Source organism: Homarus americanus, unplaced genomic scaffold (genome assembly GCF_018991925.1).
Source record: "Homarus americanus isolate GMGI-L3 unplaced genomic scaffold, GMGI_Hamer_2.0 scaffold74, whole genome shotgun sequence".
In the NCBI taxonomy this organism is placed as follows: Eukaryota; Metazoa; Arthropoda; class Malacostraca; order Decapoda; family Nephropidae; genus Homarus; species Homarus americanus.
Window position 1 is genome coordinate 2363605 of NW_024716951.1, and position 17708 is coordinate 2381312.

Here is a 17708-nt window from a genome sequence, read left to right on the forward strand (position 1 = left end):
CAAGGGGTCATAGCTCAAGCCACAAATCCAGAAAACTGTGAGGAAATTTTTTTTTCGAAATGAGAATTGTGAAATCTTGGAACAATCTGCTAGAGAGTGTTGTGACGGCACCGAGTGTGAGCTCTTTCAAGGCCAGACTTGACCAACCAATATTGGCGCAGGCTCAGATACATTCAGGAGCCAGTGCATGCTCAGTACTTGCCAACAGTGCATAACGGGACGTGGCCAACCGCCCAATAGCGGCTAACGAGCTGATCAATGGCGAAGAGGATAAAAGTAAAATTAAAAAAAAAAAAAAAAAACATGTGAAGGGGTTACTACTACTAGCCATACCTTCGCCGTCATTTTTTACCTAAAAATTAAATATCCTAATACATAAGTAGCTACCCCAGCTGTGTTGAGTTAGTTGAGCAGCAGCTCTATGCAACATTCAGTGACTGTTGCCTCAAAGTCGATATCTGCGACTGCTGTAGGCTTTGGGGCCGATGCTCTCGTTCCCCTGAGGAAAAGCAATGCAGACCTAAGCAGAGAGAAGGGCAGGCGACATCTCAACCAGGCTGTAACATAACTTCTGGGCTGCCGCTTCCGTTCAGATAGCATCTCCACGAGTCTGGCGTTGAAGCATCTTGCACTTGGTCCCATCCCGCCAGAGGTTGTGAACACCAGAGGAGTGAAGCTGCCTTGATCAACGCTCTGAATTCTCTCCCCATATGCCCTAATCTTTTCGTTCTCGTTCGTCCTGTGTGCGGCATCGAGAGCTAGGTTGTGGTGACATGCGGCCATGGGATAAAAAATCTTAATGTCAAAAAAGGCTCGCTGTTCCCGCGTCCAGAATCCTCGAGCACTGACGTCCACACGGGCTTCGTTGGATGTGTTTGAAGTCCTGTGACGGAGTTTCTCACCGCCCAATGGAAGGAGGGGCGGTTCCACCATGACGTGGCAGATTTCCCTCAGTAAATTTGCTGTTAGATTTCTTACTTCGTCATGCCTCATGCATACGAAGCCCCCTTTCTTGCACACCATGCTACTACTACTACTACTACTACTAATAATAATAATTATTATTATTATTATCATTATTATTATTATTATTATTATCATTATTATTATTATTATTATTATTATTATTATTATTATTATTATTATTATTAATATTATTATTATTATTATTATTATTATTATTATTATTATTATTATTATTATTATTATTATTATTATTATTATTATTATTATTATTATTATTATTTCAATAGTAACAAGTAATTATTTGCCTTAGTAATTTTTACAGTACTATTTACATTTTTTTATTGTCTTATAAAAACAATCAATTTAATAAGACTTAAGTTTGTGTTCGCCGTCCTCTTCAGAACATATAAACATAACATCAATAAAACGGTGGTACTTTTTTTAAAGATTATTTATATAAGCAATATGGTACCACCCTCACAGCCTGTGGACCGGAAACGTGTGAAATGCACGGGCGGCCACTCCTCCCACCCTCCCACTGCCAAGCACCGCCTCTCTTTCCCTGTCATCGATACTTGGGCGGAGGTGGCCTAGTTCTTCCGTCAGGATAGACTACGTTATCCTATTTTCTCGAATGATTTCAAAGTTTTACCCGAAAATATCATGATCATAATTACATACCTACTTTTGCCGTTCCATATTTTTAATAATACAGTAAGATAAAATGTAATTAATCAAGATTTCAGTAATAGTGTGTGATTTTTTGTTATCATAGGAAAAAAATCGCCAGGAGGTGGCGCAGTGCGGCGCGGTGTTGCCTGATGAGCTTACCTGCCAGACGCACGATGAATGCGCCTCATCAGTACGATAACTCTGCGCATGGCACTACTATAGCTGGGATGGACAAACCTTCTAAAATCAAATGAACTTTTCCTCTTATAGGTGCTGGTGGTGTTGCTTAAAAATTTACTTCCGTTTAAGTAATAGGTTCAGTTTGTGTGAGGAATCTCTCTCTCTCAAACACACACAGAGCACCAGCATTGTGATAACTGGTAAGGATCTCAGTGCATTTCTTGCATCAGAATCCATGGTTAAGACTGTTGTGAAGTGTACAGTATCATGTATCTATATGGCTCTCTCCCCTCTAAGTCTTCTCCCTCCCCTTCCTCCTCCTTCACCTCTTTTTCCTTACCATTTCTTCCTCCCCATCTTCTTCCTCCTTCCCCACCATTTTCTTCCTCTTCCTCCATCCCCTTCGTCCTCCTCCATCCTCTTCTTCCTCCTCCTCCATCTTCCTGTTTTCCATCTTGTTCCTCCTTCTCCACTTTTTTCTCCCCCCTCCTCTTGGAAATAAGCAGGTGACAACTTAGTCGACTATTCTTGGTCAAGTCACTTTACTGCTTACCATTGTTGTTTACCTGCGCTGTCTCTACACAGTAAACTGTATACTGGGACCCATCGTATACCTACATGTTCTATATTCATGCTGCATTGTATAACAGCTTATCAGCTTTCTCGATTACATACATATATCGCCATCTCGAGAAACGAAAAACGTCTGTAGCTGTCGCCTTCATTGATTTCACCAAAGCTTTCGACCTAGTCGACCACAATTTAATCATCAACAAAGCTATTGACCTCGGGCTTAGGAGAAGTCTTATACTATGGCTTACAGACTTCCTCAGTGACCGACGCCAAGCTGCACGCTTCCGAGGGGCTGTCTCCACCTTTCAGTCACTCACCTGTGGCGTCCCCAAGGCACCAAGATGGGGCCACTCTGCTTCCTTATGCTTATCAATGATACCCTCAGAGAAACCCCTGCTCGCTGGAAATATGTCGACGACTCCATCATTGGGATTAGCGTCAACAATTCTGCTCCCGACTATACCGCCCTTCAGGATTTATTGAACAGTCTCCAAAACTGGGCCACCAACAACCACGTCACCATCAACCATACCAAGACCATGGTTATGCACATCAACCTCTCCTCCGACATTGTCCCACCCCCTTCCATTACTTTAGGTCTGAATACACTCCAGGTTGTAGATTCCACGAAGCTCCTCGGCGTCACCATAGACAACAAACTAAATTGGAAACCACACGTCAGTGAAGTTGTCAAATCCTCCAGTTTCCGTCTCCACCTCCTCCGCCGACTCAAATCCCTCGGAGTTCCTGCACCCGAGCTCCTCAGTGTTTACTCAACATTCATACTTCCCAAGCTCACCTATGCCTCCCCTACCTGGTCTTCCTTCCTAAATGCTACACAACGTAAACACCTAAAAAAGTGCAAAAGAGGGCATGCAAGATTATTCTCTCCCCTTCCTACTCCACATATCAAGAAGCGCTCAACACACTGACCCTTTCGACTCTCACTGACCATCACCAAGACCTCATCTGCAAATTTGGTAAGAAGCTTCTGCACCATCCTCGACACCGGCTCCGAGAATTGCTGTTCGACACCACAACCGCATCCAGCCCATACGTCCACGAACTGATCGCTATAAGAACAGCCCAGTCCCAACCATTGTAAAAATTATCAATAACTTGTAATAGACCAGTGTATTCACTCCCAGTTAATACTACTTCTTGCACTGTTACTATGTTGAAATGGCCTGCAGTTTGAGCTTTTCCCCATCTAGTTATTATATATCTTATTTGTATCACTAATATTATTTGTATATGATTTGTAAATCGAAACCCATTCCCCAATTATGTAACTGTATATTTTCAGCCTTCTGGCTGCCAAGCTCTTTCAATAAACCGTTAATTATTTTTATTATTATTATTATTAACAGCATTGTCTATAAATATACTCATATATCTCTAAACCAGTATGACGACTTTACTGAATATCTTTAAAACAATCAATGTATAATTTTAAGTACATTTAAAAGGCGCATCCCTGAGATATGGGTTTGGTATATTTTCAAATTACTGTATATTCTCAAGATATTAAAACGTTTATTTCTAAGTCATTAAATGTATATTCAAAGGTCTATTTCAAAGAATTTGGAGCTAAATATTTATACATATTTTTAAGGCATAATTTTAGCATATTTCTAAGGTATATTTCAAGATATACTGTGAAGTCAGTGGCTATACTTGTTACAACTGTCGATAATAATAGGAGAGGGAGTAGGTCAGTCCTACCTTGTCTGTCTGTCTGTATGTATGTACAGCAAGAGATAGATAAATAGGTAGCTAGATAGATATTAGAGAGAAAGATGTGATTTTTTGTGTGTGTCTGTGTGTGTGTGCGTGTGTGTATTTTAGCAATAATAGTTTAAAATGTTTCTAAAGATACTCAGGTGGAGAGAGAGAGAGAGAGAGAGAGAGAGAGAGAGAGAGAGAGAGAGAGAGAGAGAACTATCTCAATCTTAAGGACACACTTGACCTCACTCTCATCAACATTAAATAAGGTTAGAGGTCATGTTTCCTCTCCTGTACCACCTGGGATTAAAACTAAGATAACGTGGTCTTATTACCTGATCTTGTTCAATCTAGGATTACAAATAAGGTCGTCTACATTATCTCGCCCATCCTAGGATTAAAACTAAGGACTGCATATGTTACCGCCACAGTAAGATAAACTAGGCTAGAGAGAGGGTGAGAGTAGAGATATAGTGTTGACGACGAATTTGCTGACGAATTTGCTGAGGTGTTTTAATACGAAACAGATGGCCCTCGCCTCCGGGCTGTGATTGCCCTCGAGGGCAGTCTACCGATTTCTACAGGACAGACAACACGTTGGTTCAGACCACTAGACCCTAAAACGTGAGTGATCATGAAATATTAGAATCTTCTAAGAAACTCTAAATAACTTTAATAAGTATATTTATGTATACTGTAATTTGATCATATTATACAAATTGTCTCCTAAACTATCAAGAGTTATAACATGTGAGTTATATTTAAGATGTTAACAGACTATGTACTGTATATTGATTGTATTATTCATACTATGTGTCCTGAGATAACAGCATTTGTTATAGGTGAATTGATTCTTTGACAGGTTTTGACCGAATTATATGATACGCGTCAACGTTGAGGGTTTATTTCTCCAGCAACAAACCAATAACGCTCCTACGAGCATTAACAGCATATATTCCTAAGTGATCTTGTTCATCCTAGAATTCAGAGTGAGATGAATTAAATTTTTGTCTAGAATTAAATATGGACATTGTTCATCCAAGAATGGTCAACTCTTAGCCAATCATCAATTAGTATTCCCTGGGCCAATTATCAATCATGATTCTCTCGACCAATCATACAGTGGCTTACTTCACGTGTAGCCCCGACCACCAGTCACGAATGTGTGTGACTGACCGAAGCAGCTGTTTTAAGGGGTCACAGCTCAAGATTGAAGAAGTCGCAAGTCCAGAAAACTGTGAGGGCAAACTTTTTCGGAGTGAGAGTTGTGAACTCTTGGAACAATCTACTAGAAAGTGATGTGACGGCACCGAGTGTGAGCTCTTTCAAGACAAGACTTGACCAACACTGGAGCAGGTTCAGGTACATTCAGGAGCCGGTGCATGCCAAGTACTTGCCAACAGTGCGTAACAAAGACGTGACCGATTGCCCAAGCGGATAACGAGCCGATCAGTGGTGAAGAGGATAAAAGTAAAAAATGACATCACAGGCAATAAAGAAACAACACACACGCGCGGACCTTTAAGATTCGTGACAAGAACATCGCCCTATAAAGATTCCCTCACCCCAATTATGACCAATTCCTAGTGTAATGACTAATGACTCACGCCATACACACAGAATCCTCACACCATGCACACAGGTTACCCACACCTGAGAGAGAGAGAGAGAGCTGTACTTTTTTTGTATCATATTTGCCACTTATCATAGCTTATTACCCACACCTGAGAGAGAGAGAGAGCTGTACTTTTTTTGTATCATATTTGCCACTTATCATAGCTTATTACCCACACCTGAGAGAGAGAGAGAGCTGTACTTTTTTTGTATCATATTTGCCACTTATCATAGCTTATTACCCACACCTGAGAGAGAGAGAGAGCTGTACTTTTTTTGTATCATATTTGCCACTTATCATAGCTTATTACCCACACCTGACTGTTTTTTGTATCATATTTGCCACTTATCATAGCTTATTACCCACACCTGAGAGAGAGAGAGAGCTGTACTTTTTTGTATCATATTTGCCACTTATTAGCTTATTACCTTACACCTGGAGAGAGAGAGAGCTGTACTTTTTTTGTATCATATTTGCCACTTATCATAGCTTATTACCCACACCTGAGAGAGAGAGAGAGCTGTACTTTTTTTGTATCATATTTGCCACTTATCATAGCTTATTACCCACACCTGAGAGAGAGAGAGAGCTGTACTTTTTTTGTATCATATTTGCCACTTATCATAGCTTATTACCCACACCTGAGAGAGAGAGAGAGCTGTACTTTTTTTGTATCATATTTGCCACTTATCATAGCTTATTACCCACACCTGAGAGAGAGAGAGAGCTGTACTTTTTTTGTATCATATTTGCCACTTATCATAGCTTATTACCCACACCTGAGAGAGAGAGAGAGCTGTACTTTTTTTGTATCATATTTGCCACTTATCATAGCTTATTACCCACACCTGAGAGAGAGAGAGAGCTGTACTTTTTTTGTATCATATTTGCCACTTATCATAGCTTATTACCCACACCTGAGAGAGAGAGAGAGCTGTACTTTTTTTGTATCATATTTGCCACTTATCATAGCTTATTACCCACACCTGAGAGAGAGAGAGAGCTGTACTTTTTTTGTATCATATTTGCCACTTATCATAGCTTATTACCCACACCTGAGAGAGAGAGAGAGCTGTACTTTTTTTGTATCATATTTGCCACTTATCATAGCTTATTACCCACACCTGAGAGAGAGAGAGAGCTGTACTTTTTTTGTATCATATTTGCCACTTATCATAGCTTATTACCCACACCTGAGAGAGAGAGAGAGCTGTACTTTTTTTGTATCATATTTGCCACTTATCATAGCTTATTACCCACACCTGAGAGAGAGAGAGAGCTGTACTTTTTTTTGAATACATTTGCCACTTATCATAGCTTATTACCCACACCTGAGAGAGAGAGAGAGCTGTACTTTTTTTGTATCATATTTGCCACTTATCATAGCTTATTACCCACACCTGAGAGAGAGAGAGAGCTGTACTTTTTTTGTATCATATTTGCCACTTATCATAGCTTATTACCCACACCTGAGAGAGAGAGAGAGCTGTACTTTTTTTGTATCATATTTGCCACTTATCATAGCTTATTACCCACACCTGAGAGAGAGAGAGAGCTGTACTTTTTTTGTATCATATTTGCCACTTATCATAGCTTATTACCCACACCTGAGAGAGAGAGAGAGCTGTACTTTTTTTGTATCATATTTGCCACTTATCATAGCTATTACCCACACCTGAGAGAGAGAGAGAGCTGTACTTTTTTTGTATCATATTTGCCACTTATCATAGCTTATTACCCACACCTGAGAGAGAGAGAGAGCTGTACTTTTTTTGTATCATATTTGCCACTTATCATAGCTTATTACCCACACCTGAGAGAGAGAGAGAGCTGTACTTTTTTTGTATCATATTTGCCACTTATCATAGCTTATTACCCACACCTGAGAGAGAGAGAGAGCTGTACTTTTTTTGTATCATATTTGCCACTTATCATAGCTTATTACCCACACCTGAGAGAGAGAGAGAGCTGTACTTTTTTTGTATCATATTTGCCACTTATCATAGCTTATTACCCACACCTGAGAGAGAGAGAGAGCTGTACTTTTTTTGTATCATATTTGCCACTTATCATAGCTTATTACCCACACCTGAGAGAGAGAGAGAGCTGTACTTTTTTTGTATCATATTTGCCACTTATCATAGCTTATTACCCACACCTGAGAGAGAGAGAGAGCTGTACTTTTTTTGTATCATATTTGCCACTTATCATAGCTTATCAGCCGTTTGAACGGTTTTATCCAGTGTTAATACAGGAGGAAACCGGGGACCAGAAACCTGTGATGTTTGATAGAGTCACACTGGATAACACCCTTCTCACGTGTGTTCGTGCCGAGGCTCGAACCCTTGACCACATTCGTGAGAGTTATGCGCGCTACCGCTGCACTGTGTGTAGTTTATATAGGAAACTAATTAAGAAAGACATAAAGAAAAGAGCTCAGAGTAATGTTAACAAGACGAGAAATAAAACGTAAAGCTAAATGCAAAAATAGTGTTAAGAAAGAAAACTGAGAAATGTCAAGGAGTGACTAAGCTGAAATAAATTTTGTCCTTGACACTATAATTTCGAAATAAAGAGTCAGATGTGGATGGTCACGTGACTGAGGGTTATTTGCGCGGGGTGTACAGTATATGAGGTCATATGATCCTATGTGTGTGTGTGTGTGTGTGTGTGTGTGTGTACCTCGACCTCCAAAACAATAATTGACACTATAAATAATGGTAGTACATGAACTATTTAAAACAACTCAAGACTATTCTGAAAAATAAATTCAGAGGCTTCAAACTCGCTCTGGAAGCCTTCGAGTTGATGAAGCACCTTGATACGTGAAGTAAAAAATATATATGCCAATCATAGTATTTCATAACATAACCTTAGGAAAAGATGGGAGAGAAGCTTGAAACGTCCCAAAACTGATTCGAAACAAGATTTCAGCTTTGAACCAGCCTATAAACTCTTTTTTGTATCTAATAAAAAAAGACTAACTCACACCTTTGTCGCTTTTATAAATCATTATTTCAAGACATAGTGTGAGTGATGCTTCGGACGTCTCGAGTTGTGATGGTTCAGATGAGTTTCCTGTTATAACTAAAGCAATTAAACTTCGCCTCTCAATTGCATACGCAGGGGACCGTCTCTTTCTGTTTGTCAGTCTTTCTCTCTCTCTGTCTCTCTGTCTGTCTGTCCATCTCATTGTTCGTCTGTCTTTTTGTCTATATATTTTTCTCTGTTTCTCTGTCTATCTGTCTGTATATGTCCGTCCGTCCGTCTCTGTCTGTGTCTCTCTATCTGTATGTCTGAGCATGCTACCGTTTCCTGCAGTGGCTGATTAAAGGAAAGAAAGAAGGCACCCAGTATCACTAATTGACTGCTGGAGAATAAAGTTTCAATCTGAATGAAATGAAAAAAAAAAATATGACCGACTGCAAAGAGGTCAAACTCAACTGAGAATCACCTGGTCCTAAACGAGGATGATGACTTGGAAGGTTGCGTACTTTGTGAGACTACCATAACTTGTCACTAGCGAGGATAAGTGGGAGGGAGGGGAGGAGGAAAGGAAATGAGGATAGGAAGAGTAGGAAGATAGGAAAGGCGAGAGGGAAGGGAGGGAGGGAGGGAGGGAAGGAAATGAGATGGGGAGGATAGAAAAGGAGGAAGGGAAGGAGGGGGGAAAGGAAATGAGGGTAGAAAGAGTAGGAAGATAGGAAAGGCGGAGGGAAGGGGGAAACGAAATGAGGGTAGGAAGATAGAGAGGATAGGAAAGGAGGAAGGGAGGGAGGAAAGGAAATGAGGGTAGGCAGAGTAGAAAGATAGGAAACGAGGAAAGGAAGCGAGGGGGGAAGGAAAGGAAATGAGGTTAAGCAGAGTAGGAAGAGAGGAAAGGAGGAAGGGAAGGTAAAGGGGGGAAGAGAAGGGGAGAGAGAAGAAAAGAACTGAGGGGGAGAAAATGAAGAAGAGGTAGGTGGATGGAAAAGAGAAGGAGAGAGAGAAGAGAAAGAAGCAGAGAGGAAAGAAATAGAAGGAAGGGGGATGAATGAATGAATGAAGGAAGGGAGGAAGGAAGGAAGAGAAAACCCAACCCCAGGAGTGTGATGAACTGCACTAATATAACAAGAGGATTAATTCCGTGTCACGTAGAGGTAATGAATGCCATTATGACCCCGCGTGTGTAATAATAATAATAATTAACGGTTTATTGAAAAAGTTCTGCAGCCCGAAGGCTGAAAATATACATTGGACATAAATGACTTACTACATACATAGGTGGTTTAACAAAAGTTTCATAAGAGAAAGGAAAAGGAACATACAATGAATATACAGATTAATGTTTACAGTGGAGGTCACGTAGATCATGTGCGCTGAGGTGTTGAACGGCAGACACGTAGTGTAGTAACTCCCTCACAGGTGGTGTTATGAGGGTCATCCCGTGATGTAGTAGTTCCCTCACAGGTGGTGTTATGAGAGGCTTGACGCGGTGTAGTAATTTCCTCACACATGGTGTTATGGGGGACCTGACGTGGTGTAGTAATTACCTCACAGATGGTGTTATGAGGGACCTCACGTGGTGTAGTAATTCCCTCACAGGTGGTGTTATGAGGGGCATCACGTGGTGTAGTAATTCCCTCACAGATGGTATTATGAGGGACCTCACGTGGTGCAGTAACTCCCTCACAGGTGGTGTTATGAGCGGTATCACGTGGTGTAGTAATTCCGTCACAGGTGGTGTTATGAGGGACCTCACGTGGTGTAGTAACTCCCTCACAGGTGGTGTTATGAGGGGCTTGAGGCGGTGTAGTAATTTCCTCACAGATGGTGTTAAGAGGGACCTCACGTGGTGTAGTAATTCCCTCACAGGTGGTGTTATGAGGGACCTCACGTGGTGTAGTAACTCCCTCACAGGTGGTGTTATGAGGGACCTCACGTGGTGTAGTAACTCCCTCACAGGTGGTGTTATGAGGGACCTCACGTGGTGTAGTAACTCCCTCACAGGTGGTGTTATGAGGGGCTTGAGGCGGTGTAGTAATTTCCTCACAGATGGTGTTAAGAGGGACCTCACGTGGTGTAGTAATTACCTCAAAGATGGTGTTATGAGGGGCATCACGTGGTGTAGTAATTCCCTCATAGATGGTGTTATGAGGGGCATCACGCGGTGTAGTAATTCCCTCATAGATGGTGTTATGAGGGCATCACATGGTAGTAATTCCTCACAGATGGTGTTATGAGGGGCATCACATGGTGTAGTAATTCCCTCAGGATGGTGTTATGAGGGCATCACATGGTGTAGTAATTCCCTCACAGATGGTGTTATGAGGGCATCACATGGTGATAGTAATTCCCATCACACAGATGGTGTGTTATGAGGGCATCACATGGTGATAGTAATTCACAGATGGTGTTATGAGGGCATCACATGGTGATAGTAATTCCCCCACAGATGGTGTTATGAGGGGCATCACATGGTGATAGTATTTCCCTCACAGATGGTGTTATGAGGGGCATCACATGGTGATAGTAATTCCCTCACAGATGGTGTTATGAGGGGCATCACATGGTGATAGTAATTCCCTCACAGATGGTGTTATGAGGGGCATCACATGGTGATAGTAATTCCCTCACAGATGGTGTTATGAGTGAGTATAACTGTGTATAACATAAGTGAGTATAACTGAGTATAACATTAGTGAGTATAACTGAGTATAACATTAGTGAGTATAACTGTGTATAACATTAGTGAGTATAACTGAGTATAACTGAGTATAACATTAGTGAGTATAACTGAGTATAACATTAGTGAGTATAACTGAGTATAACATTAGTGAGTATAACTGAGTATAACATTAGTGAGTATAACTGAGTATAACATTAGTGAGTATAACTGAGTATAACATTAGTGAGTATAACTGAGTATAACATTAGTGAGTATAACTGAGTATAACATTAGTGAGTATAACGCAGGTGAGCATGTTGCCATATGTGTAGTAAGGAGGATCCAGGTAGGCAACATACCTGTGGTCCACGACACCTGATATACCAAGATGCTGGTCCAACCTCTCACCACACGTCTCCTGCTCTCTCTCTCTCTCTCTCTCTCTCTCTCTCTCTCTCTTTATTTATATTTCTATGTATGCATGTATGTATGTATGTATGTATGTATGTATGTATGTATGTATGTATGTATGTATGTATGTATGTATGTATGTATGTATGTATGTATGTATGTATGTATGCATGTATGTATGTATCTCTGCCTCAACATACATACAGGTGCAGGAAGAGGACAGGTCTCAGGTCACTATGCAGCATAACAGGTGCAGGAAGAGGTCAGGTCTCAGGTCACGATTCAGCATGACAGGTGCAGGAAGAGGTCAGGTCTCAGTTCACTAGGGAGCATGACAGGTGCAGGAAGAGGTCAGGTCTCAGGTCACTCGACAGGCTAGGGGATGAGTCTTAAGTGTTAAAAATGGAAGGAAGTCTTGTGTGTGTGTGTGTGGTGAATATGCTTTCATACTGTATATACACTGATCATTCCTAGTCGCCTATGTATCTCTCTCTGTATTTGTATATTTTGTGTATTTCAATGTGTATATATTTGGAGATATACTCACCGTGTATACATAAATGTATACATAGATATATATTATTTCTTCTTGCCTTAGCCTCTGCATGTATGCGTATGTGTATTAAAAATATCACGTGTTTATACCATCAGGTGCAATTGCTAATTTGTGCGTATCATTGTGTATGCGTAAGTAGGAGCGTGTATTTTAGTCTGCATGTGAGTGTGTATGCATGGATGTTTCGATAAAGAAGAGGAGGAGGAGTAGGAGGATGAGGGTGGGGCAAGTGGAAGAGGAGGAGGGGGATAGAGAAGGAGGGTGGGGCAGGAGGTGGAGGAGAAGGAGGAGGGTGGGGTAGGTGATGGAGATAGAGGAGGAGGGGGAGGTGGAGGTGGAGGAGGAGGATGGGGATGAGGAGGAGGAGAAGGAGGAGGGGAAGGAGGAGGAGGAGGTAGGAGTAAGCCAGACAGACCCCACGGGCGCCACAAGCCCTCAGTGACACCCCAGCCACCAGAGAGGGAGGAGACCCCGCACTCTCATCTACCACCACTACTAACCACAACCACCAATATGTCTGAGGGTAAGTTGTGTGTACAGTATGTTAACTTATATCACTGACTGAAAAAAAAAACATTCAGCTCGACTTAACGTAAAGAAAATTAGATGATTCATGGTTTGAGATTCGGGAATCTGTTGATTGAGGTGATCGCATTATTTCTTTTTTTCTTTTTCTGCAATTTATTTATTTCCTCCCTTTGTTTTATGTTTGTAAACAAATTAAGCAACACTTTCTATTTTCTTCTTCTTCTACCTGAATGTTGGTTTATATCTGACTGCTGGTTTATATCTGACTGTTGGTTTATACCTGAGTGTTGGTTTATACCTGACTGTTGGTTTGTACCTAATTGTTGGTTTATATTTACCTGTTGGTTTATACCTGACTGTTGGTTTATATCTGAATGTTGGTTTAGACTTGACTATTGGTTTATACCTGACTGTTGGTTTATACCTGACTGTTGGTTTATATCTGAATGTTGGTTTATACCTGACTGTTGGCTTATACCTGACTGTTGGTTTATACCTGACTGTTGGTTTATATCTGACTGTTGGTTTATACCTGACAATTGGTTTATACCTGACTGTTGGTTTATACCTGACTGTTGGTTTATATCTGAATGTTGGTTTATACCTGACTGTTGGCTTATACCTGACTGTTGGTTTATACCTGACTGTTGGTTTATATCTGACTGTTGGTTTATACCTGACTGTTGGTTTATACCTGACTGTTGGTTTATATCTGACTGTTGGTTTATACTTGACTGTTGGTTTATACCTGACTGTTGGTTTATATCTGACTGTTGGTTTATACCTGACTGTTGATTTATACCTGACTGTTGGTTTATAGCTGATTATTGGTTTATACCTGACTGTTGGTTTATACCTGACTGTTGGTTTATACCTGACTGTTGGTTTATACCTGACTGTTGACTGTTGTATACCTGACCGGTTGGTTTATACCTGAGTGTTGTTTTATACCTGACTGTTGGTTTACACCTGTGTTGGTTTATACCTGACCGTTGGTTGACTGTTGGTTATACCTGACTGTTGGTTTATACCTGAGTTGGTTTACTATACTTGACTGTGGTTTACTGACTGTGGTTTAGACTTGACTGTGGTTTATACCTGACTGTTGGTTTATACCTGACTGTTGGTTTATACCTGACTGTTGGTTTATACCTGTCTGTTGATTTATACTTGACTGTTGGTTTATACCTGACTGTTGGTTTATATCTGACTGTTGGTTTATATCTGACTGTTGGTTAATATCTGACTGTTGGCTTATACGTGACTGTTGGTTTATAGCTGAATGTTGGTTTAGACTTGACTGTTGGTTTATATCTGACTGTTGGTTTATATCTGAGGGTTGATTTATATCTGACTGTTGGTTTATACCTGGCTGTTGGTTTATACCTGACTGTTAGTTTATACCTGACTTTTGTTTTATACCTGACTGTTGGTTTATACCTGACTTTTGTTTTATACCTGACTGTTGGTTTATACCTGACTGTTGGTTTATACCTGACTGTTGGTTTATACCTGACTGTTGGCTTATACCTGACTGTTGGTTTATACCTGACTGTTGGTTTATACCTGACTGTTGGCTTATACCTGACTGTTGGTTTATACCTGACTGTTGGTTTAAACTAGTGACTGGTGGCATAAAACTAACTAGGTTTTACCACACATATAGTAGAGAAGTTTGATGGCATTTCGACTCAACAAAACGGCGCAGCACCGAATAGGAACTTGACCCCTTCAATATTGTGATGGGGGGTTGTGGAGGGGGGATGGTGGTTGTTGTGGTCGCTGGGTGGGGGGTGTGGTTTAGGGGGTAGTGGAAGTTGTGGTGACTAGGGGGGTGGTGATTGTTGTGGTTGAGGGGAGACGTAAGGTGGTTGGAGGGGTAATGGTGGTAGTTGTGTTAGTTGAGGGGATGGTGGTGGTGATTGTGGTTGAGGTGTTGGTAACGTGTTTGTGTGTGTGTGTGTGTGTGTGTGTGTGTGTGTGTGTGTGTGCTTGTCTGTCCAAATCCCTTAAATACTGTCTGTCTCTCTTTCTCTCTCTTTGTCTGTCTTATTTTCTCTTTGTTTCTCCTCCAATCTCTATTAATTTTTCATTGTCTTTCCCTCATCCCTCCCTCATTCTCTCTCTGTCTCTCTTATTCTCTTTTATTCTTTGTCTCTGTCACTTGTCTCTCTCTTATTATTTCTTCCCTTTCCTCCCTCCCTCCCCCTCCTCATCCCTCCTTCACCCTCCCTCCCTCCCTCCCCCTCCCTCCTCCCTCCCTCTTCTGTCCCTCCCTTCTTATATCCCTCCTCCCTCACCACTCATTTTAAACCTCCTCACCCTCATCCCCACGACAACACTCTCATCCCTCTCATTCACCCAACTCTCCCACCCACCTCCTCGCCACCACCCACTCAACCCCACCCACCCCCTCCACCCTCGCGACCCACTCAACCCCACCCACCCCTCACCACGTTCAGGACAATGCGCATGCAGTATTGATTCGGGCAAACCGATTGTTTCCTCAATCACTAGGTAGTAGCATGAAGGCAATTTTAGATAGACGCAGACCAGAGTATGTTCTGGTGGATGATCCCGTCCTCACCAATCAACTAGAAGCTCTAATTCTCTTTATTTCAGAGTAGGGGGAAGGAGAGGGGGGGGGAGGCGTGGTGGAGGTGGTGAGGAAAGAGGGAAGGGGAGGGAGAGGGAAGGATAGAGGCTGGTTAGAGAAAACGACAATTTCATCACTTTGATTTGGTTAACCATCCTTCCAACCCCTGATATAACCCTTAACCATCCTTCCAACCCCTGATATAACCCTTAACCATCCTTCCAACCCCTGATATAACCCTTAACCATCCTTCCAACCCCTGATATAACCCTTAACCATCCTTCCAACCCCTGATATAACCCTTAACCATCCTTCCAACCCCTGATATAACCCTTAACCATCCTTCCAACCCCTGATATAACCCTTAACCATCCTTCCAACCCCTGATATAACCCTTAACCATCCTTCCAACCCCTGATATAACCCTTAACCATCCTTCCAACCCCTGATATAACCTTTAACCATCCTTCCAACCCCTGATATAACCCTTAACCATCCTTCCAACCCCTGATATAACCCTTAACCATCCTTCCAACCCCTGATATAACCTTTAACCATCCTTCCAACCCCTGATATAACCCTTAACCATCCTTCCAACCCCTGATATAACCCTTAACCATCCTTCCAACCCCTGATATAACCCTTAACCATCCTTCCAACCCCTGATATAACCCTTAACCATCCTTCCAACCCCTGATATAACTTCTGGCAATTTTCAAACGGAATGGAAAACTCGAATAACCTGAAACCATTTTTAATACCATTGTCCTTGCATGCAAATAAGATTGTCTCGTGTGCTGGGTATACAGTAGGTGTGGGTTATTTTTAATGTGACCTATATCTTATTCTTTTATAGTGTGGGATAGTGAGTGAGGTGTGAAGTTAGTGGCGTTAAACACACACACACACACACACACACACACACACACACACACACACACACACACACACACACACATACACACACACCTGTATATATGCACAGACACATAAGCATAAAATAATCATAAATAAATGTTACACGGTGAGAGAGAGAGAGAGAGAGAGAGAGAGAGAGAGAGAGAGAGAGAGAGAGAGAGAGAGAGAGAGAGAGAGAGACCCACACATTCACAGTCAGACTCAGGCAGTGCTGAAAAAAACAGACATGTAAGCTCGGTGTGACCCACTTCTGCATTACCACCTCCACCGTCACTACTGATTGACCCCAAAACAGGTCAGAGGATCCAGTTTAGTCCCTGGTAGATTAGGACTGACCTAGATTGATGCCTGACTACTGATAATGCATAAATGAGGTCGACAGCTCACTCGGCTGGTTTGGTTAGGTTAGGTTAGGTTAGGTAAGGTTAGAGTATGTTAGGTTAGGTAAGGTTAGGTTAGGCTAGGTTAGACTAATGATATCTTTGTAGACAGCACGTTATAGTACCACCCTCAGCTGACCCAATGATTTCTGTTAGGGTAGAGTACGCTACTACGATCTATCTCTCGTATGTGAAGAGAAATAAAACAGATACGAACCATTGAGAATCTACCCTTCTCTCGTAACTTAAGGTAGTCAGTTTATTGCGTTCTCACATCTTCGCTTCAGTTAGTAGAAAAAATTACAGTTAGGAACTTTTAAGAATGTAGGTCACGTTAGATAATAACACAAAGAACATCTCAGGTATACTCGACATTGATTACCTTTCCTAGTTCAGATTCTCGGACGTTCGTTATTTAATATTATTTTTTCTCGTAACTGTTGACTTAAGACTACGAAACCCCTTGAGTACGATTATTTAACCCCGTAAGTATGATGACTTAAACTCTTGATTACGATTACTTAATACAAAGATGACGACGAAAGAGGAGTTGAAATTACAGCTGGATTCTGGTGTAATTGGAGGCGGCCTTCTGTCGTATTTCGTTATGAGGACAAGTGTGACGCCATCTTTGAGAGTGTGGTGGTGGAATACTGCCCTGATGGTGATACTACTACTACTACTACTACTACTACTACTACTACTACTTTTTTATAATGGCCTCCATCCTCCCCTTATAGCCATACCTTCGCCGCCATTTGATTATCTTAAAATTAAATATCCTAATACATAAGTAGCTACACTAGCTGTGTTGAGTTAGTTACTACAACTACTACTACTGCTACTACTACTACTACACGTCCCTTTCCCTCTGTCTACCTACTACTACTACTACCACTACTACTACTACTTTTTTTTAAACTGTATGGAACGTGGCCTAC

At 41.4% G+C, this 17708-nt stretch overlaps 1 protein-coding gene across 2 annotated transcripts in view; it reads left to right on the forward strand.

Annotated features, from left to right (window-relative positions):
- The first annotated feature begins 12713 nt into the window (after positions 1–12713).
- Positions 12714–17708, forward strand: part of LOC121858609 (spore wall protein 2-like) — a 16192-nt gene continuing 11197 nt past the window's right edge. Inside the window, exon 1 of one of the 2 annotated variants that reach the window (XM_042355123.1) lies at positions 12714–12868. In XM_042355123.1, the coding sequence (XP_042211057.1) occupies positions 12859–12868 (10 nt within the window). In that variant the 5' untranslated portion in view covers positions 12714–12858. The remainder of the gene's footprint in view (positions 12869–17708) is intronic. The other variant, XM_042355122.1, reaches the window with a different exon arrangement.